This window comes from Scomber scombrus, chromosome 3 (assembly GCF_963691925.1).
Source record: "Scomber scombrus chromosome 3, fScoSco1.1, whole genome shotgun sequence".
Classification (NCBI taxonomy): Eukaryota; Metazoa; Chordata; class Actinopteri; order Scombriformes; family Scombridae; genus Scomber; species Scomber scombrus.
The window spans coordinates 7,869,746-7,889,143 of NC_084972.1; the positions used below are offsets into that span (position 1 = coordinate 7,869,746).

The 19,398-nt window shown below is 39.8% G+C and overlaps 3 protein-coding genes across 5 annotated transcripts; 2 read left to right on the top strand and 1 right to left on the bottom strand.

Moving 5' to 3' along the window:
• Nucleotides 1-749: 749 nt before the first annotated feature.
• arl6ip5a (ADP-ribosylation factor-like 6 interacting protein 5a) lies at nt 750-4,947 on the bottom strand. The gene is made up of 3 exons (XM_062415850.1): nt 4,705-4,947; nt 1,776-1,993; nt 750-1,510 (listed from the first exon to the last, which is right to left on the bottom strand). Exons 1-3 carry the CDS (start codon nt 4,881-4,883, stop codon nt 1,335-1,337), a joined length of 573 nt encoding a protein of 190 aa, XP_062271834.1. The 5' UTR covers nt 4,884-4,947; the 3' UTR covers nt 750-1,334.
• A 582-nt stretch (nt 4,948-5,529) lies between these two features.
• trnt1 (tRNA nucleotidyl transferase, CCA-adding, 1) lies at nt 5,530-13,069 on the top strand. 3 transcript variants are annotated; one of them, XM_062415652.1, is made up of 8 exons: nt 5,530-5,584; nt 5,782-5,911; nt 7,308-7,501; nt 8,920-9,058; nt 9,185-9,311; nt 9,469-9,662; nt 10,355-10,608; nt 12,231-13,069. In XM_062415652.1, exons 2-8 carry the CDS (start codon nt 5,782-5,784, stop codon nt 12,474-12,476), a joined length of 1,284 nt encoding a protein of 427 aa, XP_062271636.1. In that variant the 5' UTR covers nt 5,530-5,584; the 3' UTR covers nt 12,477-13,069. The 3 variants fall into 3 exon arrangements, with proteins under 3 accessions (XP_062271636.1, XP_062271637.1, XP_062271638.1); XM_062415653.1 differs by having other exon boundaries at nt 7,311-7,501; XM_062415654.1 differs by lacking the exon at nt 12,231-13,069 and adding an exon at nt 11,155-12,206.
• A 131-nt stretch (nt 13,070-13,200) lies between these two features.
• avpr2b.1 (arginine vasopressin receptor 2b, tandem duplicate, 1) lies at nt 13,201-18,196 on the top strand. Its single transcript, XM_062415655.1, has 2 exons — nt 13,201-14,395; nt 16,106-18,196. Exons 1-2 carry the CDS (start codon nt 13,531-13,533, stop codon nt 16,312-16,314), a joined length of 1,074 nt encoding a protein of 357 aa, XP_062271639.1. The 5' UTR covers nt 13,201-13,530; the 3' UTR covers nt 16,315-18,196.
• The last annotated feature ends 1,202 nt before the right edge of the window (nt 18,197-19,398 follow it).

The following is a 19,398-nucleotide window of genomic DNA, read 5'->3' on the forward strand; positions in this document are numbered from 1 at the left end:
AGAGATGAGGCGCAGCAGGAGAGAGCATTAATCACAGCTGTAAGACAGATGGTTAAAGCCTCGCAGCGCAAGTCAAAGTTAACTGGAGAGCCACTGGAATACTGTTACACCTGAGTATGCAGAGGCCATCAGAGGGGTTCCTCTCTGAAGGGTCATGCGTTACTAACAGAGAAATCCTGCTACCTGAAATGCTATTAAAATGGATTAAAGTAATATTGAAAGCAAAGGGTTAAGGTGTCCACTAGCTATCTGAGGTGATTACTCTTTTTAATGCCCACCGTTGTTATCTTCATGTTTCCTTTTTCCTAACACGCCTTGCTTTCAAACCAAATAACAGAACATCATGTTCCAGATGGATTCTTGTTATCTGCAGTCAATTTCAAATGGAATCCAATAGAAAAAAAGCAGTTGAAGTAGCTGACACAGCAACTTCTCGGGTTTGGAGGTGAATGACTGCAGATGAATCCACTCCGTCACTGTGCAGCGCTCAGCTCTGCACACTATAATCTACTGCAGCCCATTGATTAGCATTGGGGTAAGTGAAGAGGAAAGCAAAGTTGGCCAATCCATCACCCAAGGGGCACTGTCAAGATTAAACACTCGGATGTGCGGGAGGAATACTGATGGCTGTAGGTTAAGACCTCACACTCCTTTGAAGTCTTCATTTTAAACACTGACACAGTTATGTGATGGGACTGTGTTTGGAGTCGCATGTATTTCACAGCTCAAGACAAAGCAGCACTTTCTTTTTAGTCCAAGTCTTCTTTTATTTGCATGAAAATATAGTAGGTTGGTTTCTATTCAAATGGATGCTTAAGTAAACCATTACATTTTACGATAGGGAAACATTATTCAAAAGCATAAAACCATTCAGAGAGAACAATTGGAGTACCTTGGCTGTGATGTTTGTTGAGTGTGCACTTTTTATTCTTTGTTATATAAAAAGCGTGGCTTCCATAATTGTAGCTGAGAGTAAGCTGGCAGGATTGATGGCTGTTTCTGAGACTCATTAAATACAGATTTTGAACCTAGAAAGGAGTGTGCAGCTGTGTTGAGCAGGAACACTGAAACGTTGCATAGCAGCGGTGTGAGCCAGAGCTGAGATGCCCTCACCGTGTCAGAGAAAAGTGCCTTGACAAGTTCTGGGTGGAGTGACATATATACCCTGAGGTATCTGATAAAGCCCTTCAGATAAGCTTATCGCTTGCTTCACTTCAAAAATACACACCTGTGTATACACCGTATATGAAACAAACTTTTTTTTAAAGAGGTTTAGACAGGCATACTGAATTTCGTCACATCCGAGAAAGTCAAGATCTTTGGCTCGATTGCAATCACTCCTTCAGTTTGCCCTCCAGGAAGCTCTGGATCTTTTGAAAGTTCTCCTCTTGCTGACCCAGAGCTTCCAGCAAAATACCCATTGGTGACTTCTTCAATCCAGCACCTTCTATCTTGTTTTCCAGTTTATTCTTCATGTTGCGGAGGCGAAATGAAGAGTGTGCAAATATCACTGAAAGGCAGACGGGAAAGTGACTGTTACTGAGGTTTTAAATGTTCAGCAATAACAAAGCTATAAAACTCAAGCTATAATAACATCACGCTTTGACAGTCTGAAACATATTTCATTGATTTTGAAGGGACTAAGATTATTTCACAATACTTCAAAAGCATTGTTCATTACATTGTGAAATATATTTAGGATATAATGAATTGTATTTAATCAGCAAATAAATGAAATACTTGTCTGACTTCCACTATTATCATCTTCAACTTACAAGCTAGAGGTAAAGTAATTGCCGTCATGAACACCATGACGCTCCCCAGCATAGATATTACGAAGTAGCTGGCGACCATGACAGCCATCACAAACGCTGTGGGGTTCTGCCTCTTAAAGTTGTTGATGACGGCTCGGTTCTCCCCCGCCCACACCGAACCCAGGAAGACGGCCGACACCACGGCCATAGCTGTGAACATCCCCAGAGGGTTCAGGAACCTGCAGAGCAGCAACACAAGGACACATGAGAACAAGGACAACAGAGCTGCTGAGGTACAATTGGAGTATAGACAGGTTGTTGTGTTGTCACTGGCTCCATCTAGTGGCCAGATACTGATTGTACAACAACAACAAAAACTAATCATTGACCTTTTTGAACATAATTTTAGGTTTACAGATGAGGGTAATTTTATGTTTGGATTTTAAAATCATAAGTTACTTTTATTATGTATGCTTCAGCTTGCAAAACAGCAACTGTATTGTCAAATTTTTGTGATGTCCCTCAACAGAATGGTGAAAAAAAGCTTCTTAAAGACTCCATAGGTAGAACTGAAACAATTAGTTGATCAATCAATTATTTTATCAATGGAAAATGAATCAGCAACTATTTCGATTACTGATTGTTTCATCAAAAACTAAAGAAAGGAATCTCTGATTGTTTAAGTCAAGAAAAAACAACACCTAAACATTTTTTTGGCTGTGCCTCTTGTATATCCTTGTTTTTTACTTTTAATCTATGGGTTTTTGACTAATAGCCAGATAGAACAAGGAATGTGAAGGAATCACTTTTAGGCTCTAAATAATTTATACTAGGGGATTACTCATTATTTTCTGACATTTTATAGATTCATCAATTAAACAGTTACTTGCAACGATAATTGATAACGTTTGAAAACAGTACATCAAATCACAAGCTCACACATAGACACACATACAGAAAAGAAGCTTAAATTAAGACTATGGTTTCCAACAGTATTTTTACTACCCTATTAGTCATTTACATCAGGACAGAGATCCTCATCCAAAGCAGGTTAAACGTGAGATACAGCACATAAAGAACCAGTCACAAGTTTGGACACACTTTCTCATTCAAGTGAATGTATATCATCACACCTACTCTAGTAGTCAACCTTTCCAGACACCTTCTACCTTGGACAGGAAACTTTTGTGTGACAAATCCAGCGTTGGCATGCCTTTGCAGTGATGTCATAACCTCAGTTACCTGGGTATGAACTTTCCACCAGCACACTGACAACAATCCTGCCATGCATGAATGATTAGTATACAGGAGGATTAACCTGTCTTCTGTTGTTGGATGAACTTGAAATCTCTCTGGAACTGCTGTGTGATGGATCCTCTCATATTGTCCTATTTGACGATGTAACTGCTGCCCATCTATTTCCCACCTTACATCAGGACATCCATACACCTCACTGCTATGTTTCATACACTTTCTGACTTTGTCGTTTTACATTAGAACTACACTGATAAACCATTGATGTATTTGTCTGTCAATAAGAATCAAGAAACTGCAGCACAGGTATATTAAAACAGTGCTGCTGTTGCATTGTTTGTCCACCAGACAGCACTGACAAAATCAAAAATGTTCATTATTAAAAATATCTGCATGATCATATAATTTTAAACTCTCAAATATCAATTTGGTATCTGCCTCCAAAATTCAGCATCAGCCAGGCTGTGTTTTAACTGCTCTTCCACTTTCATTCAGCAAAGTTCAGTTCAGCGTTGTCGATGGTCACGGGTCACTCCTGACGAAATAACAACTCACTGACGGAATTTCCAATACTGGACTCTCTCCCTGACCGGGGGATTCACAGAGACAGCTGATTAAGTTGCTGTTTTAACATAACTGTGCTATCTCTAGTGCAACAGCTGACCACACAAATGGCTTAATGAGGCCTGCATAACCATAGCAACAATATGTCATCATACAGCTCAGTGGACTAAGTGTGACAGGACATCACTATTTTTAGCAAGCTTTTTAAGACTTTAAATGGAACAAAGTGTCAACTTAAGCCAAGATATTTCATGAAGGAGAGATTTACTTATTTGTCTCCTGATATGAGGGAATCTACCTTGTATAGAGTTCAAGCTACTTTTAGGTTGCTGGCTCCTCTTTTCTCTCTCTCTTAAACCTCCTGCTGTCATCCGGTCAGTTTTGACCTGGGAGGACAACAGGCATTAACTCAAAAATTAGGTATAATTTCATTTAAATGAGGCAAATTGACCATAATTTACTAAATATATGTGTAAAACCTGTGGTAGGAAGTTGGAATGAAGCTGGCTAAAAAGGTCTAACACAGAATTGGGTGATAATTTATACCTTATGCTTTATAAGCAGTCAAACCAAACTGGGTCAATTCTGACGCAGGGGGACAAAAGTTGACAGGAAGACAACAGGAGGATTAATTCAGACTGGATGTCCCAGCAGCCCACATGATACATGATGTACTAATATGTTCAGATGTGCTCAGATGTTAGGCAGCCCCAGTTTTCTAGCTCTCAGTCATTTGCATTAATAATAAATGACACGTTTCAAAGGATTTTCCATCATGAAAAGGGGCACAAACTGGGGGAATGTTCTTGACTTTGGTAAACTCATGTTGAGAAAGTTGAAACTGAGCAAACATAACAGCAGGGTTAACGTGATCTTGGCACATGACAGCTGGCACACTATTTCCATTTATTCTTACGGGACTCACTCCAAGTACACATAAGCAGAGTGAGTCTGCATCCTGCTTGTATCCTCATTTAAATCCTTTTAGTACACGATAAACAGGAGCAGCAACACGTGGATACATCTCTGCAAAGCTGACGTGGAAGATGAATACTGTTCAACCGTGAAGTAGCAGACACACAACAGCTGCTTTAATGATACAGTTACCTTAAATAAGATCACGTTAACTCACCCGACAACCAGGAAAACAACGACGGCCAATGCCAAGTAATTAGTCTGATAATAAAGCAAGTTGCTGACAACTCTGTTATTCCACTTGGCCAGGTCTTTAAAGTCTGGTTTGGCGAATCTGTCACCGCCGGGGAAGAAGTCATCCCACGGCCTGAGCGGGGTCAGCTCCACTTTGGCCATTTTCTCCTTTAACTGATCTAAACCTGAATCTGACAGCAGTGATACAGCCGGAAAATCACCTGCACATCCCTGATTCTCGCGACAACTTAACGGCAGCGCAAGCGCTTACGTCCCCGCCTCATTTGGTAACCCTAGACTTGCAAAACTCTCGCGAGTTTTGTGCGCTTTTGTTTGTCGTTTTACGCAATAATGATGTTTTATGATGTGATAATACTGTAGTTAAGCTCTGGCTGAGTTTAGGCACAAAATACACTTGGTTAGGGTTAGAGAAAGCTCATAGGTCTCTTGGGACAAAATTATCACTCTCGCGAGATCTTTCTCGAGTCTAGAATTACCATCTATGGTGCGTTCCAGTTGTACTTGGAAGTCTGAATTTCCAATTTCTACGGTGTTTGTATGCTCAAAATACAGAAACATTTTTATCAACTGATATTGCTCTCAATAGATAATCTTAATAGAACTGGTTGTCTGACTTCTTAACTGGAAGATTCAAACACGGGTATATGATAATTCCCAGCTCTGACTGCCAACTTCCGAGGTCAATTGAACGCAGCACTAGACACGAGTCCTCGAGAGCCTGATGAAACCTCGCGCTATTGGTCAGTGAGCCCGGACTATTGCAACATGGCAGAGGAGGGAAGCATGTCATGAAGTTTCTGCCTGCGCTCTGTGTGTGAATTTAAGCTCGTTTTCAGGTGCAGGTCAGTGAAGTATGCTATAATGTGAACGTACGTGTTTATGTGTCATTGTCGCTCACGTGTTGGCAGCATGTGAACAGCGTGATGGGTGCACCGCTGTGATATTAGCAAGCTAAGTTAGCTCAGTAAAAGCCGACAGACCCTGACGTTACACAAACAAACACACGTGTGTGTGTGTTTGGTTGTTGTTGTTTTCACAGATGTGGAGCAGAATATTGAGTCCTGGTGTGATTGGTAGGACAAGTTTCTGTTGGAGGAGTCTCTTCACCATGCAGCTGAAGACCAGTGAGTTCCAGTCTCTGTTCACTGATGGACTGAACGGACTAGCAGGTGAGGTGCAGCCATATGTGGTCAACCTGTAATTCTGCTCTTATCTTGTTGCTCACAGACATGTCAGTAGTGGTAGTTCATGTCTGTGCGTTTCAGGGATCAGACAGGATGCTAAGAACATTTCTAGTTAAAGAGGAGGCAGTGAAGGTCATACATGTGTCACATGATCTGATTACTGACAACTTGCCTTTAATATTTCTAAAATATAACATACTCTGAAAATAAATAAAGTTAGAGAGCTAATATTTTCCTTTTACATATATGTTGTCCAATAGGATAACACTATTAGTGGATAAATGAAAAAATATGTTTGTCTATCAGATTGCACTGACAAGGTTTATTGTTCAACTATTATGAGTACACACACAAAAACAAAACTATTTAATTACTTATTTTTCAAAATATGTATTTGTTAAAAAAAAGATTGTAATCAGATTTTTTAAACTTTTACATATCTGTATCCATATCGTATAGTAGTGACCTCAAAAATCTAGCATTTATTAGAATTTTAGAAAGAATGTTTGCGCTGGTCGGTAAATCCAAATCTGAAGGCGTTACTTATAGGCTGTGTAGTCTTAATTATTGTTCTGATAAAATACTCTTTATGGTACATCATTTCATCAAGGCTGAAAAATATCAACATTTTAAGCTGAAGCTTTAATATATTGTTGTATTGAAGTATAGATGTGCCATTAACTTAAAAAAGCTGCTCTAAATTTTTAGTGCTTCACTGCCATAAAGTTGGGAGTTGGCACATCAGAGTGAACGTTTAAAACGACATTTAAACCGTTTTTTTGACCACTTATGGCCAGTGGAGACAAGTTGTGAAGAAAACTTGTTAGCAAATAGTTTTTTCGTCTGCGTATTCTGTAGTTATAGAGCAATATTAACATTCATTTGAAGTGTTGGTGTTCGGCCACTTGGTGAATATGTCAGATTCAAATGTCACTTCATTCTCTTTTAGCTCCTTAAGGAACTTTCTAGATATTTAGCAGCTAAATACTCATTACGTTCACCAGCTAGTCACTAACTGTGTCAACTGTGTACAGTTGGTTTTCATGGGTTTTTTTTTACTGATAATTGCTGCTTGCTGTGGATGAAAATGATGCTATGAGAGTGAACCAAAACCATAACAGTGCAGTCAGACAGCTAAACAATGAGCTGAAACTCTATAAAGCTCTGTATAAAGCAGAGGGGAGCTGCAGAGTCACTTCAAGTGCATCCTCAACTGTCATTTGTACATTGTTATCATGGAAATATGGATTATTCTCAACAACAAAATTAGTCAAATATACTGTTAAATCTCTGGCTTTAATCCATCTGGAGAAATTGTTTGTACTTCTAGACACACTGACTGTAAAAAATGACCTCACTCCTTTGTCTTTGATTTTGCTAGAAGTGTTTGAGAAGAACCAGCATGAGCTGAGAATAGCTGGAGGCGCCGTACGGGACCTGCTGTCTGGAAAACGGCCTGAAGATGTGGACTTTGCCACCACAGCTACTCCAGAGGAGATGAAGCGCATGTTTCAAACTGCTGGTATCAGGATGATCAACAATAAAGGAGAGAAGCACGGGACCATTACAGCTAGAGTAAGAGGCTGACCTGACTGAGAGGTCAGGATTTCGCCATACCATGCTGTCACTTTTCTAACAGGCCTTTTTAACAGAAGACAGGAGAACTACAGGTGGAAGTAATATGTTAACCATGACAGCATTACATTTAGGGTTACCAGTTACAGGGCAGGTTGGATATTGTGTATGCTGTCTCACAGGAATGTCCAAACTATTTCTTAAAGGGCCGTGTGCCTGCAGGTTTTTGTTCCAACCAATCAAGAACACACAATTCGACCAATCAACTGTCTGAAGACTGAGATCAGTTGATTAAATGAGTCAAGCCTGGTGTGCTCCCGCTTGGTTGGAATGAAAACCTGCAGCCACATGGCCCTTTATGGAATAGTTTGGACACCTCTGACGTATTAGAACTACATTGTGCTTTTCATGTAATGACCAGTCAACATTTCTATTGCATGAGATTAAATACAGCTAAGCTCACTATCCAAACATGGCTGTGCTAATTAAAGCTGTCTCTGTGGAGGGAAAAATGTTCAGACTGCTTTTTAAAGATATGCTTATTTTTATTTTGACGCAAGAGCAACTAAACACCTGCCGAAAATGTTTTCTATGTTTGCTGATCTCCACTTTGCTGACATCATCATTGGGTGTCATATACTACAGGTGCAACTAAGGGCACTTCCGGCTACACTCTATGACAAGATTGACCAACACAGTTGAAACTTTTAGCCAGACAGGGCAGTGAAACTAATCTTTTTATCCTGGTGTTATAAAGTGTAGAGTAGTAGAAATGAGTGTGTATGTACATGGACAGTTAAGCGACTTTATTAATGTACATGAGTTACAGCAGTCATAAAAATACACACACACACTCGCACACACACTCACACACAAACACACACACCAAATCAGGATTGTACAGGCAGATGGCAGCACTGATAAACAGATGGTTGCACTGTCCAAACAGTTGCATCATGGGAGGCTGTAACACAACATGAGTCACTATCTGCTTTCACATGTAATCATCTGATTGATCACATAAGTGGGTCTTGAGTTTTGGTTTAAAGACTTGATGGATTAGTCATCCTGATAGATCGAAGGAGAGCATTCCACACACAAAGAGCTAAGTAACAGTTAGCTCTGTCTTTTTGTTTGGAAAGTATCTAAGTTAAGTAATTTAATATGGCTATACCATGAATAGATAGTGACTGTGTGTAAGCAGTACTGGCTGTCAGTCCATCAAATTTCATCTACTGTAAAACAGTTAGGTTTAATGCTTTCTGAAATACTGCACTCCACGAGTGAGACAGAGGGGGAGAGTGGGCATTGTGGCATTTACTGATAAAGGGAACAAAGGTCATACACCAAAAGTGAGGTATTCTGTCACAGCAGCATGAAGCCAGTCTGTGTTTTAATTTATCGATCATCTTTCATAGATACACAATGAGAACTTTGAGGTGACCACATTGCGGGTGGACGTTCAGACAGACGGACGTCACGCCGAGGTGGAATTCACCACTGACTGGCAGAAAGATGCGGAGAGGAGAGACCTCACCATCAACTCCTTGTTTTTAGGTAAATTAAAATGAACCTTGAATCATTCTGCATGTGTTGGAGGAGGTGGTCACTCATTATTGTGGGGAATTAAACTCAAAATTCTCAAACTTTTTGTTTACTTTGGTTTACTTTCCCCTCTTGCAGGTCTTGATGGCATGTTATACGACTATTTCAAAGGATATGAAGACCTGCAGAACCACAAAGTTCGGTTTGTCGGCAATGCAGAACAAAGAATCCAAGAGGACTACCTGAGAATACTGCGCTATTTCAGGTGGGCTAGTGTATTTCACTTTCATCTCACTCAATTCAAACTATAAACTGAAATGTGACTTTTTCTCTCACTTGTAACTGGGAGTTAAACTTCTCTATGGTAAATAAAGGAAAAACCTGAAAGTGTGTTAACCTTCTCTGTCTCATTTCACCCCCAGGTTCTATGGCAGGTTGGCTTTGAATCCCAATGACCACGAGCCTGAGACACTGGCTGCCATCAGGGAGAACGGACGTGGCCTGGCAGCCATATCAGGAGAAAGGATTTGGGTGGAACTAAAGAAAATGGTAGTTGGCAACCATGCGGCTCATCTGCTAGAGCTGATGTATACCCTGGAACTGGCCCAGTACATCGGTGAGAAGGTGGCAGAAATGGGGGGGAATGAAAGGATTTTAGATGCAATGTCTGAGGTAGCAGGTGCATACAAAAAAAAGAAGCACTGGTTAGGGTACAAACCTCAATAAGAAAAGCAATATAACTGCGAAGTCTGCTTCATTTATTCATTAAGACTGGGAGGGTAATTATGTAAAGATCGCTTTCTGATACACTAATGAGACTATCATGCCTGAAACAAGTGTTTGCAAATATCAAAAATATACCTGTGTTGCCCAGGTTGGTGAAAATGTGGCTGCTCAATAGAAGATCTTTTCCTTGTTCCTTGAGAACACGCATCTGCTGTCCGTTGTTTGCAAAGTACAGGTGTCATTAAGAGAAATCAATAGTCAAAGCTTAACAATTTTAAAGAGTGTGACAATTTGGAGCTGTTTTTTAAATGGGGACCAAATCAATTTCCATTTCTGAGATGGAGTGGACTCAAAGCCTCTATAGCTGTGTTCAGCATTACATAGAAGATACACTGACTTAATTACTCCTCTTCTCGGGTTGTTTAGTAACCTCATACCATTTCTACCAGGCCAACAATACTCCAGGCTTAATGTTACCAATGTTGGATATGTTCTTATATTCTTATATAATTATGTATATATTATGAACAGGTATTTGTTATTTAGCCTACAATTAGTCAATACTCCTCCTGTGTGTCCCAGGTTTACCACCAGATGGCAATGTTGAGGAGATGAAACGAGTGTGGCAGAAAGCCAAAGACCACTCTCCCAAACCTATGACCGTCCTGGCTGCCCTCTTCACCAGAACAGAGGAGGTGGAGAAGATGGACATCCGACTGAAGGTGTCCAGGGAGGAGAAGCACCTGGCTCTGTTCCTGGTCAAATACAGACGGGATCTCTGCAAGAGTAGCGACGAGCCAGAGAGCCTCAAACCCTTCACTGACTTTATTATCGATGTAAGTGTCTACCTCCTTGAGTCAGTGTTAAGAAACTACATCAGGTGTAAGATCACACACACTTAAACAAAGAAAAGCAGGATAGATTTATAGTGGCACGCTGAGCAGAACAATACTCACACTGATTTAAGCATGAGTACTCTCAGTGTGTTTACCACGCTCCAGGTGGGAGGGATTAATCATCAGCAGGTATTGTGTTATATGCCAATCAATGTAACCAGTCACTTAGGGAAGCTTATTTGGCTTATTTTGAAGCTGAATAGAAAAACACATGATGCGATGAGAAATCCACCCATTATTTGATGTAGTTCTGGCTTCTTTTTGGAACTAGCACAAGATATCCCAGATGTTTCTCTGTTGATAGAGGCTCCAAAAACCTGGGTTAAGTGGAGTCACATGTTGAATGAGAGCAATTAGTTCAATCAGGACAAAATTGATGAGAAACATTTTTTGATAATTGATTTTTAATGTTTTCTTAAAGAACAAAATGCAAACAATGTCATTGCTTCCAGATTCTCACTTGTGAACATATGCTTGTTTTCTCAGGGTCGATGTAGGGCCCCCCGCACCCGTTGTCTGTCCATCCTTTGCAGGGATTAAATTAAGTTAAAATCCTCTGTGCAGCAGAGGAGAGAGAGACAGTGGTGGAGAGGTGATTACTGAAAGTGCAATAAAAGCTTCGAAAGTAAGAAGCCAAGAAAGGTAATTTAACAGTGTAATCTGCACTAAAGGATGGAGAGACTACCGGTGATGGAAAATACCGCCGTGCAGAATGTGATTTGCACCACAATAAAATAAATGATAGAGCAAAATATGAAATGATAGACATTTTTCTCTCGTCACATGATATCGTCATACAAACAAACCTCCCCACTGAATATCTCTGCTTTCCTTTGAGTAATATACAAATATATCTAATACTATCTAATTAATATATCTCAAACCTTAAGCTTCAGTTCTTTTCATCATGATTTTTAACCTGACTCAACACATTTGAAATATTGACTTTAATTTCTTAATATAAATAGATAGAGTTCAATATTCAGATGTGGTAAGTGTATTTAGCTTCAATACAATACTATTGAACCGCTACCCTATCACTAAATAAAGCAGTGTTAAACTAGACAGGATGAGAGACTACACTGAACAGAATAACTGAGATCCTTTACAGGCCCAGAACACTTATTTTCTCACTCAGCTTCTTATTACAGATGATCCTGGATGAACACTAATCTTGTCATCTGCCAAAGTTGGAACCATTTAATTCACAGGGCAGATTTCTGTTTTCTTTTTCTTCTGCGCTCTTCTCACTGTTATAGCTCATTTGGAAACATGTGGTGTCATATTTTTGTGCACAAATCAGCATTTAGGAATATTTGAATCGAAATCTGAAGACAGTTGCAGGTTGCTTGCTTCTGTCGCCAGACCACTATCAATAAAATCTAATCAAATCACATCCACACAGTCCTGATAAAGCAGATTAACTGATTGTTTTAATTAAATAATATCTGAAGATGTACTTTTTTTCTAACTGAACCTTTTGATTGTTGCTTATTTAGTCATAAATATTTAATATTACAGAATTGAAACATTTTAATTCACACAATCCACTGTCTTTTCAGAGCCGGGAGCTGGATTCTCACATCAAAGTGTGCGAGCTGCTGAAGTATCAAGGTGAGGAGAGGCTGTTGGCAGAACTTAGCAAATGGTCCATCCCTCGCTTCCCTGTCAGCGGTCACGACCTGAGAAGGATGGGCATCACCTCAGGCAAGGAGATAGGCGCCACCTTACAGGAGCTCCGCGACATCTGGAAGAAAAGTCGCTATCAGATGGACAAAGACGAACTCCTCACTTACATAAAGTCTTAACGAGCAGCTACAGCTGGAAAAGCAGAGGTGGTTTTGCAAGCGTCAGAAAATAAGAGTCTGGACACTCAAATTGGATATCTAATTGCGCCGCTTGCAGGTATTGATTGAGCAGACTCATTCATATTGTTGAGAAAGGACACCGCAAGAATGGAGACATGCATACCCACTGATTGATGCAATTTCATCTTAAATTACCCCTGGGCCAGTTTTGTTCATCTGCATCACCATGTAAATTTACACACAGTTAGCTCTCAGCAGCACAACCCTACCACCATATGAGAAAATGTGTAATGGACAGGGTCATTTACCAACATGTGTGTTTCACAGCTCAGCCGATTATGTAACTTCCTCTGATAAACGGCTGATGTTATGCAGATGCTCTGCCAGTTCAAATCATAACTTTGGCACTTATTAGCTGCTTAGACTGATGTAATGAAGGAAATATGGAGGTTGGAATCGATGATGAACAGTGAAATAAAGTGTCTAGCCAGTTTAAAAGAAGTTATTTTCTTCATTGAGATGATTATAAAAATGTAGAAGTTTGTTTTTTGGATTGTTTGGATTTTATTGCAATTATATTTTATTTAAATGTGTTTTCTTTAAGGACAACCTCTGTAAAAAATTATAATTTTTATTGGAAAAGACTGAGCTCGTGATCATTTGGTTTAAGCATAAGCACTGCAGAATACTGAGATGTACTGTTGGTGTAAATCCTCTACATGCACTGTGAGAAATAAATATGTCCAGTTGTGGAGTGACGTTGCTCCTCCCTCCTGCAGAGATGAGAAGATATAAAACCCTCTGCTCTCCTTCAACAACACCTCAGTTTTCGCGTGGAGACACTCAGCACTTGTTGCTTGCTGGAATTTCACCCCTTTAACTTCCTCAACGGTTTATTTTAACTTTTGATTAATTTATTTTTAAGGCAAATTGAGATCTAGTCCATCTCCACATATTTACATTGTTTTTGGTTGTTGTTTTTTTAGTATGCCTCCACTTCAGTCACCTGGAATAATCCTATAACTGGTTCAGTCACTGTGCTTGGTGTGAAAGCATGGCTTGGTTCAGTGTAAATACCAGTAACACCACTTTGGAGAATGCGCTATTGGGGAATGAGCCGCGAGACGAGCGCTTGGCTCAGGTGGAAATAGCTCTTCTGTCCATCATCTTCATCACCGCGGGGATCCTGAACTTCGGGCTGTTGTTAGTACTGTGTAAGCGAAGGAAGCAACTCTCCAGGATGCGCGTCTTTGTTTTCCACCTGTGCGTGGCCGATCTGGTGGTGACATTTTTCCAAGTTTGTCCTCAGCTCATGTGGGACATCACTGACAGATTCGTTGGTCCAGATATACTGTGTCGCGCGGTAAAGTACCTACAGGTGGTCGGGATGTTTGCTTCCACTTATATGATAGTAGTGATGACGATAGACCGATATCAAGCCATCTGCAACCCCATGGTGACTTTCCAGAGGCGCAGGGCGCGCTGGAACGGTCCGGTGTGCGCCGCCTGGTGCGTCTCCCTCATCGGAAGTCTCCCGCAGGTCTTCATCTTCTCGCGGGTCGAGGTCGCTCCTGGTGTGTACGACTGCTGGGCAAAGTTCATCACGCCGTGGGGGCCGAAAGCTTACGTGACTTGGACGACTTTGGTGATATTCGTCTTGCCTGTTCTCACCGTGATTGTGTGCCAGGTGCGCATCTGCAGGACCGTGCACGTCAACTTCCACATGAAGATGCAGCACGTCGGAGAGGCTGTCCGAAAACCGATGTCTTCCAGGGCCAGCAGCGTGGCAGGGGTGTCCAAGGCCAGGGTGAAGACGGTGAAGATGACCGTGGTCATCGTGCTCGCCTACATCATCTGCTGGACGCCTTTCTTCACCGTGCAGCTCTGGTCTGTCTGGGACGTCGAGGCACCCACTCAGAGTAAGATGACACCACATTATGAAAAAAGACACACTCTGACATACAAATGCATGGCATGTCTAATCTGATTATCATCAGTGCACACTATCAGCTGTGATTCATTAAATTAAAATAAATAAGCAAATGAAACAATCAAAAACGTGTTACATTTAATTTTCTCTGAATCAAGAAGAAACAGCAATTTGAGTCTTGGATTAAAAATTTAAAATCTTTGGTAATTCATAACATGGAATATTTTCAGTCCTGTGAAATTATTTTTGATTGGTCCAATTTTGAAATCCAGCTATGACGTGTAAGTGGTTTTATAAGTACTTAACAAATAGACAATCATTAATAACCCTAAATTTATCATAATGTACAAATTCATTTATTAAATTTAGCAATGATAACAAACTGGGAAGAGTGTCATCTCCATTTAAACTCACTACACTTTAATAGATTAATTCAGCCCTATAAAGGTTGTTACTTTTCATTCATACAAATGACAAACTGGACGAACGTGCAGAAGTGGCCGAAATTATTGGAATTTAATTGTATTCAAATAATGCACGATTCACCCTGAACAGTTTTGAAATTAGGATAATTTATAATCAGTGCACATCTATGTTTGGTTTGCAGTGGAACAAATCAAAAAAAGACGTGAAAATAACTGAACTGCTTATTCTACAAAGGCTATAAAATAGCATGGACAAAATGATTGGTACCCTTCAGAATAAGAAATAATTGATTTGTGGTACTTAGGTGGACTACTGTTTTAATTAGTGCCACAGGAGTTTTCAATCTAACAATCACTCATGCAGCCAGTTTGACAGGAGAACATTACCCTACAGTGTTACTCCTCACATTGAACATGGAAAACAGAAGACATTAGAATAAAGTAATAGACCAACGTGGTCAACATAATGGTTAGAAGACCATCGCCAAAAAGCTTCATTTTCTTGTGACCCCTGTTGCCAATATTATTAAGAAGTTTAAGGCCCAGGGAATTATAGCCAACATATCTGGATGTGGCTGCAAAAGGAAAATTGGCCTGGGATTGAACAGAAGGATCACTCAAATTGTTGAGAAAAAAACTAAGAAAACTTCAGTACAGATCATGTCCCTTGAATCTGTGCAAGGGACATGAAATCAGAAGACTATCAGGGCATTTTGGAGTGAAACATCGAGCTCAGTGTCAGAAAGCTGTGTCTTAGTCGCAGCAGCTCTCCCAGCAGGATAAAGACCCCAAGCATACATCAAAAAGCACTCGAGTGGATGAGAAGAAGATTGGTCCGTCCTGATCTCAATCCCATTGGCACCCATCAAACCTCAGAGAACTGGAGCAATTTGTTCAAGAGGAGTGGGCCAAACTACTTGTGGAGAAGTGAGAAACCTTATTCAGAGTTACAGAAAAAGCTTGACTGCAGTTACTACCACCAAAGGTTTAGCTACAAAGTATAAGTTAAGGGTGCCAATATTTTTAGCCATGCCGTTTTCATTAGTTTTATTATATTAAATAATATGTTATGTTGTTATTCAAATTTTAATTTCAAGTTTCAAATTTAGAGAAAATTTAGGTTTAAAAAAAAAAAAAGTTTGAAGGTACCATTGTTTTCGTCCACATCTGCATATCCATAACTAGGAATTTGATCTCTCCAGCAAAAGTGATCAAGAAAAAGGACAAAAGATACGTTTGAGTATTCCTCTGATTTCCTCCTCATGTGTTTCCAGCTGCAACCTTCACCATCTTGATGCTGCTGGCCAATCTTAACAGCTGTGCGAACCCCTGCATCTACCTGATGTTTAGTGGCAAGCTGCCCAAGAGATTGGTGGCCCTGATGGGCTCGGGCCAGCCTGATCTGAAGGAGTCCATCCAGGAGGATGCCTCTGTGGTCAGCTCCCTTTATATCAGCCTCAAGAGCCTGTCAGACTGCAGATAGAATCTTTAAGCCTCAGATACTTTTCTCACATCAGGCCAGCCTGTTGAACAGTGGTGTGTAAAATATGGCTCCCTCATGCGCAAAAGAGCTGTAGAAATGTGTGAGGGCAGACATTACAGCAGAACTACCATTCTATTGTAGGGAGACAACTGGGAGACATTGTGAAGATGAAATGCTTGAATATTTAAGTATAAGCTCATTATGGAGCACCAGATACACCACCAAGTCTTTAAAAGAACATTACCTTGATACATTAAATATGATTACGCTTGCTATAAAGGCACGATTACTCAACTCAGTCTTGCAGACCTACACAATACACCCACTTCACTAAATGATGCACCCATTTTACTACCTAACACCCCTGACCTCTAACCTTAACTATCTCACTGCTAATGCATAACCTAACCAAGGGGATCTGTCATGTAGATACTGCAATTCCCTGCTACAATTGTCCATGACTGACTGAGTGAGTGAGTAGCTCAGTGCTGAAGTAACACCATTGGTTGACTGAACACCATTACTTCCTGTATATATTTCAAATTAAAAAGCACTTTAGCCTTTCATACACATTCCAGCCATTTACTAGGTTATGAATCTAGTCTTGTTTTGGTGGGACTCTATGGATGGCAATGTTGTTAATCCACCATACTGGTCCAGACTGATAGATACATAAACAACTATTGGATTAACTGCCATGACACTGTGTACAGACATTCATGTTCCCATGAGGATGAATCCTACACATGTTTCATCTAGTGCCACCAGCAAGTTGTCACTTATCCAGTGAAGTATCTCAACATCTACACCATGGATTGGCAACAAAAATGTTTCATTCATGGTCCCCAGATGACGTATTGCAATGACTTTGGTGATCATTGGTGGTTGGTGACATTTCCTCTAGTGCCACCTTGAGGTTGACATTTGTGGTTTTGGGTGAAATGTCTTAACAACTGTAGGATGGATTGTCAGTAAATTCGGTACACACATTCATGTCTCAGGATGAACTGTCATATGTTTAGTTATTTTCTGACCTTTCTTCTCGATCCATTATCAGGACAAAATGTTAATAAAACACTGTCCACAACTAATTACATTTTCATTAGCTTTAGCTGTACTCTATTTAGTGCTACTCTGCAAATGGTAGCATCTTAACAATGCTAAACTAGGATAATGAACACTACAACATTAAACCTGCTAAATATCAGCATGTTAGCATTCATTGTGAGCATCTTGAACATGCTGATGGCATTTCCGACAGCTGTGGTGGACCCTAATTACGATATAATGTGTCTCTTATTTGTTGACAAATGAAACTTTATTCAGGAGCCACAACAGAATATGGGTCAGGTTATTTTCTCAGTCAGGAATACATAAATTATTAATGAGAAAATTAAGGAGAATTCTGAAATGGACACACAATTTGCAAAATGTTAATTGCAATATTTTGATTGCATGTGATTTTTTTGTTGTTAGAGGTTTATGTAACTGATTTTGTGAAATGAAAAATGTTTCAAAAATGCATCCATGTGTTGTGATTTGAAAGTGTTTCACTCACATGTAAATGTGGTTTATCCTTTAGATATTTAATAGGTTATACTGTATGTATTATATGTCCTTCGAATGTAGTTCTTCAGTCTACTTAACATCTGTATATATGATCACATGTATGATCATGACAGATATCTGTTAGTTGTTGGTTAAAATATTCAGTTATCAGACATTAGATGGGTCTGTGTTTGGTTCAAATCTTGAGTATCTTCAAATGTTTATTGCACCAAGATGCTCACTGTAAAATGTTCCAACATGTTTACATTTTTCAAGGATTTTTAAACCCTTTAGGAGTGATGATGTCTGAGGTATTGCCAAATAAACTGTCATGACTTTTCATGGGGTTTTTCTCTTTCCCTAAAGACTTGAGGTTGAAATATTTATTTGGTCTTAGTCACACGGTTTTTCTCCAGTTTATCTTATTTTTCTCCAAGCTTCTATTTTTCTGCAATACTTGACCAGGTGACCTGATAGAAGAAACTATCAGGTGTCCATACAGATTTTCTTTTTCCAGGGATAATTTCTGCATTTGGTCTCAGTGGTTTACAGATGTCTCATTAGCCATAGCATGTCAACATAGCTCATGCTAAGTGAGATGAATGAGCCAAACCTGGCACAAAGCAGTTCCTTCAGGAATAAGACGCCAAGCTGTGCATGCCTGAATTTTCACTCTATGCATTCTGCTTGAAGATTTGAGCGTCACACTGAAATCAGTCCACAAAAACATAACTCAAAACATCCACAGCAGTGATTTGCTCCATGCTTTCACTGAGCTGTTCATACAAATCCACAGGAAATCTTCCAACAATGAGTCTTCTGTTTTTTTTAATCATCTTCAGCGACTGTCTGGCAGCTGGCTGGGACTCAACTCTGACCTTTAGTGCTAATAGAATGACCAGCAGCCAGTGTCCCAAACTGCTCAATGGTCAGGGAGGAGGGGGAGGTGAGGTGAGCTGTGGCTGATGGGTCACGGCATTAGTCTTTATTAAAGCCATGCTACATGCTACTATGATCTCAATATTTTGTTCATTCATATTTGATACAAAAGAATCACCAAAAATAACAAGGGAAAAAATGACTACAATTATAAGCTTAACAGAACTTCAGTACTGTTTTATTATTAGCAGGATTGGGCTCACTGTGTTTCTTGCTGCAGAATAAATAAAGAGACAAACGACTTCCCTGCAGAACCAAAGACATGAAATATTATACGTTACCAACTAGCTGACATATTAGCCGGGCCTATTCAGCTTTATCCAGAGGCTTTCAGCTTCATTTCAGAGACAGAGAGCTTTAACCAAATATAAAGTGACATACTTGCTACTGTCTATATGTTGACATCTGTTTTAACAGTGAGATGGACATATTTTGTTTTCTGTTTAATAGTGTTTATTGTGGTGAAGTTTAATGATAGTAATGAAGTAATGCTTCATATTACAGCCCACTTGTCCAGTAACTAGACTAGATTTACAGTAAAAGGGTGTTAATGCATGGTTATTACTGTTAAAAGGATGAGTACTGCTTCATTTTACG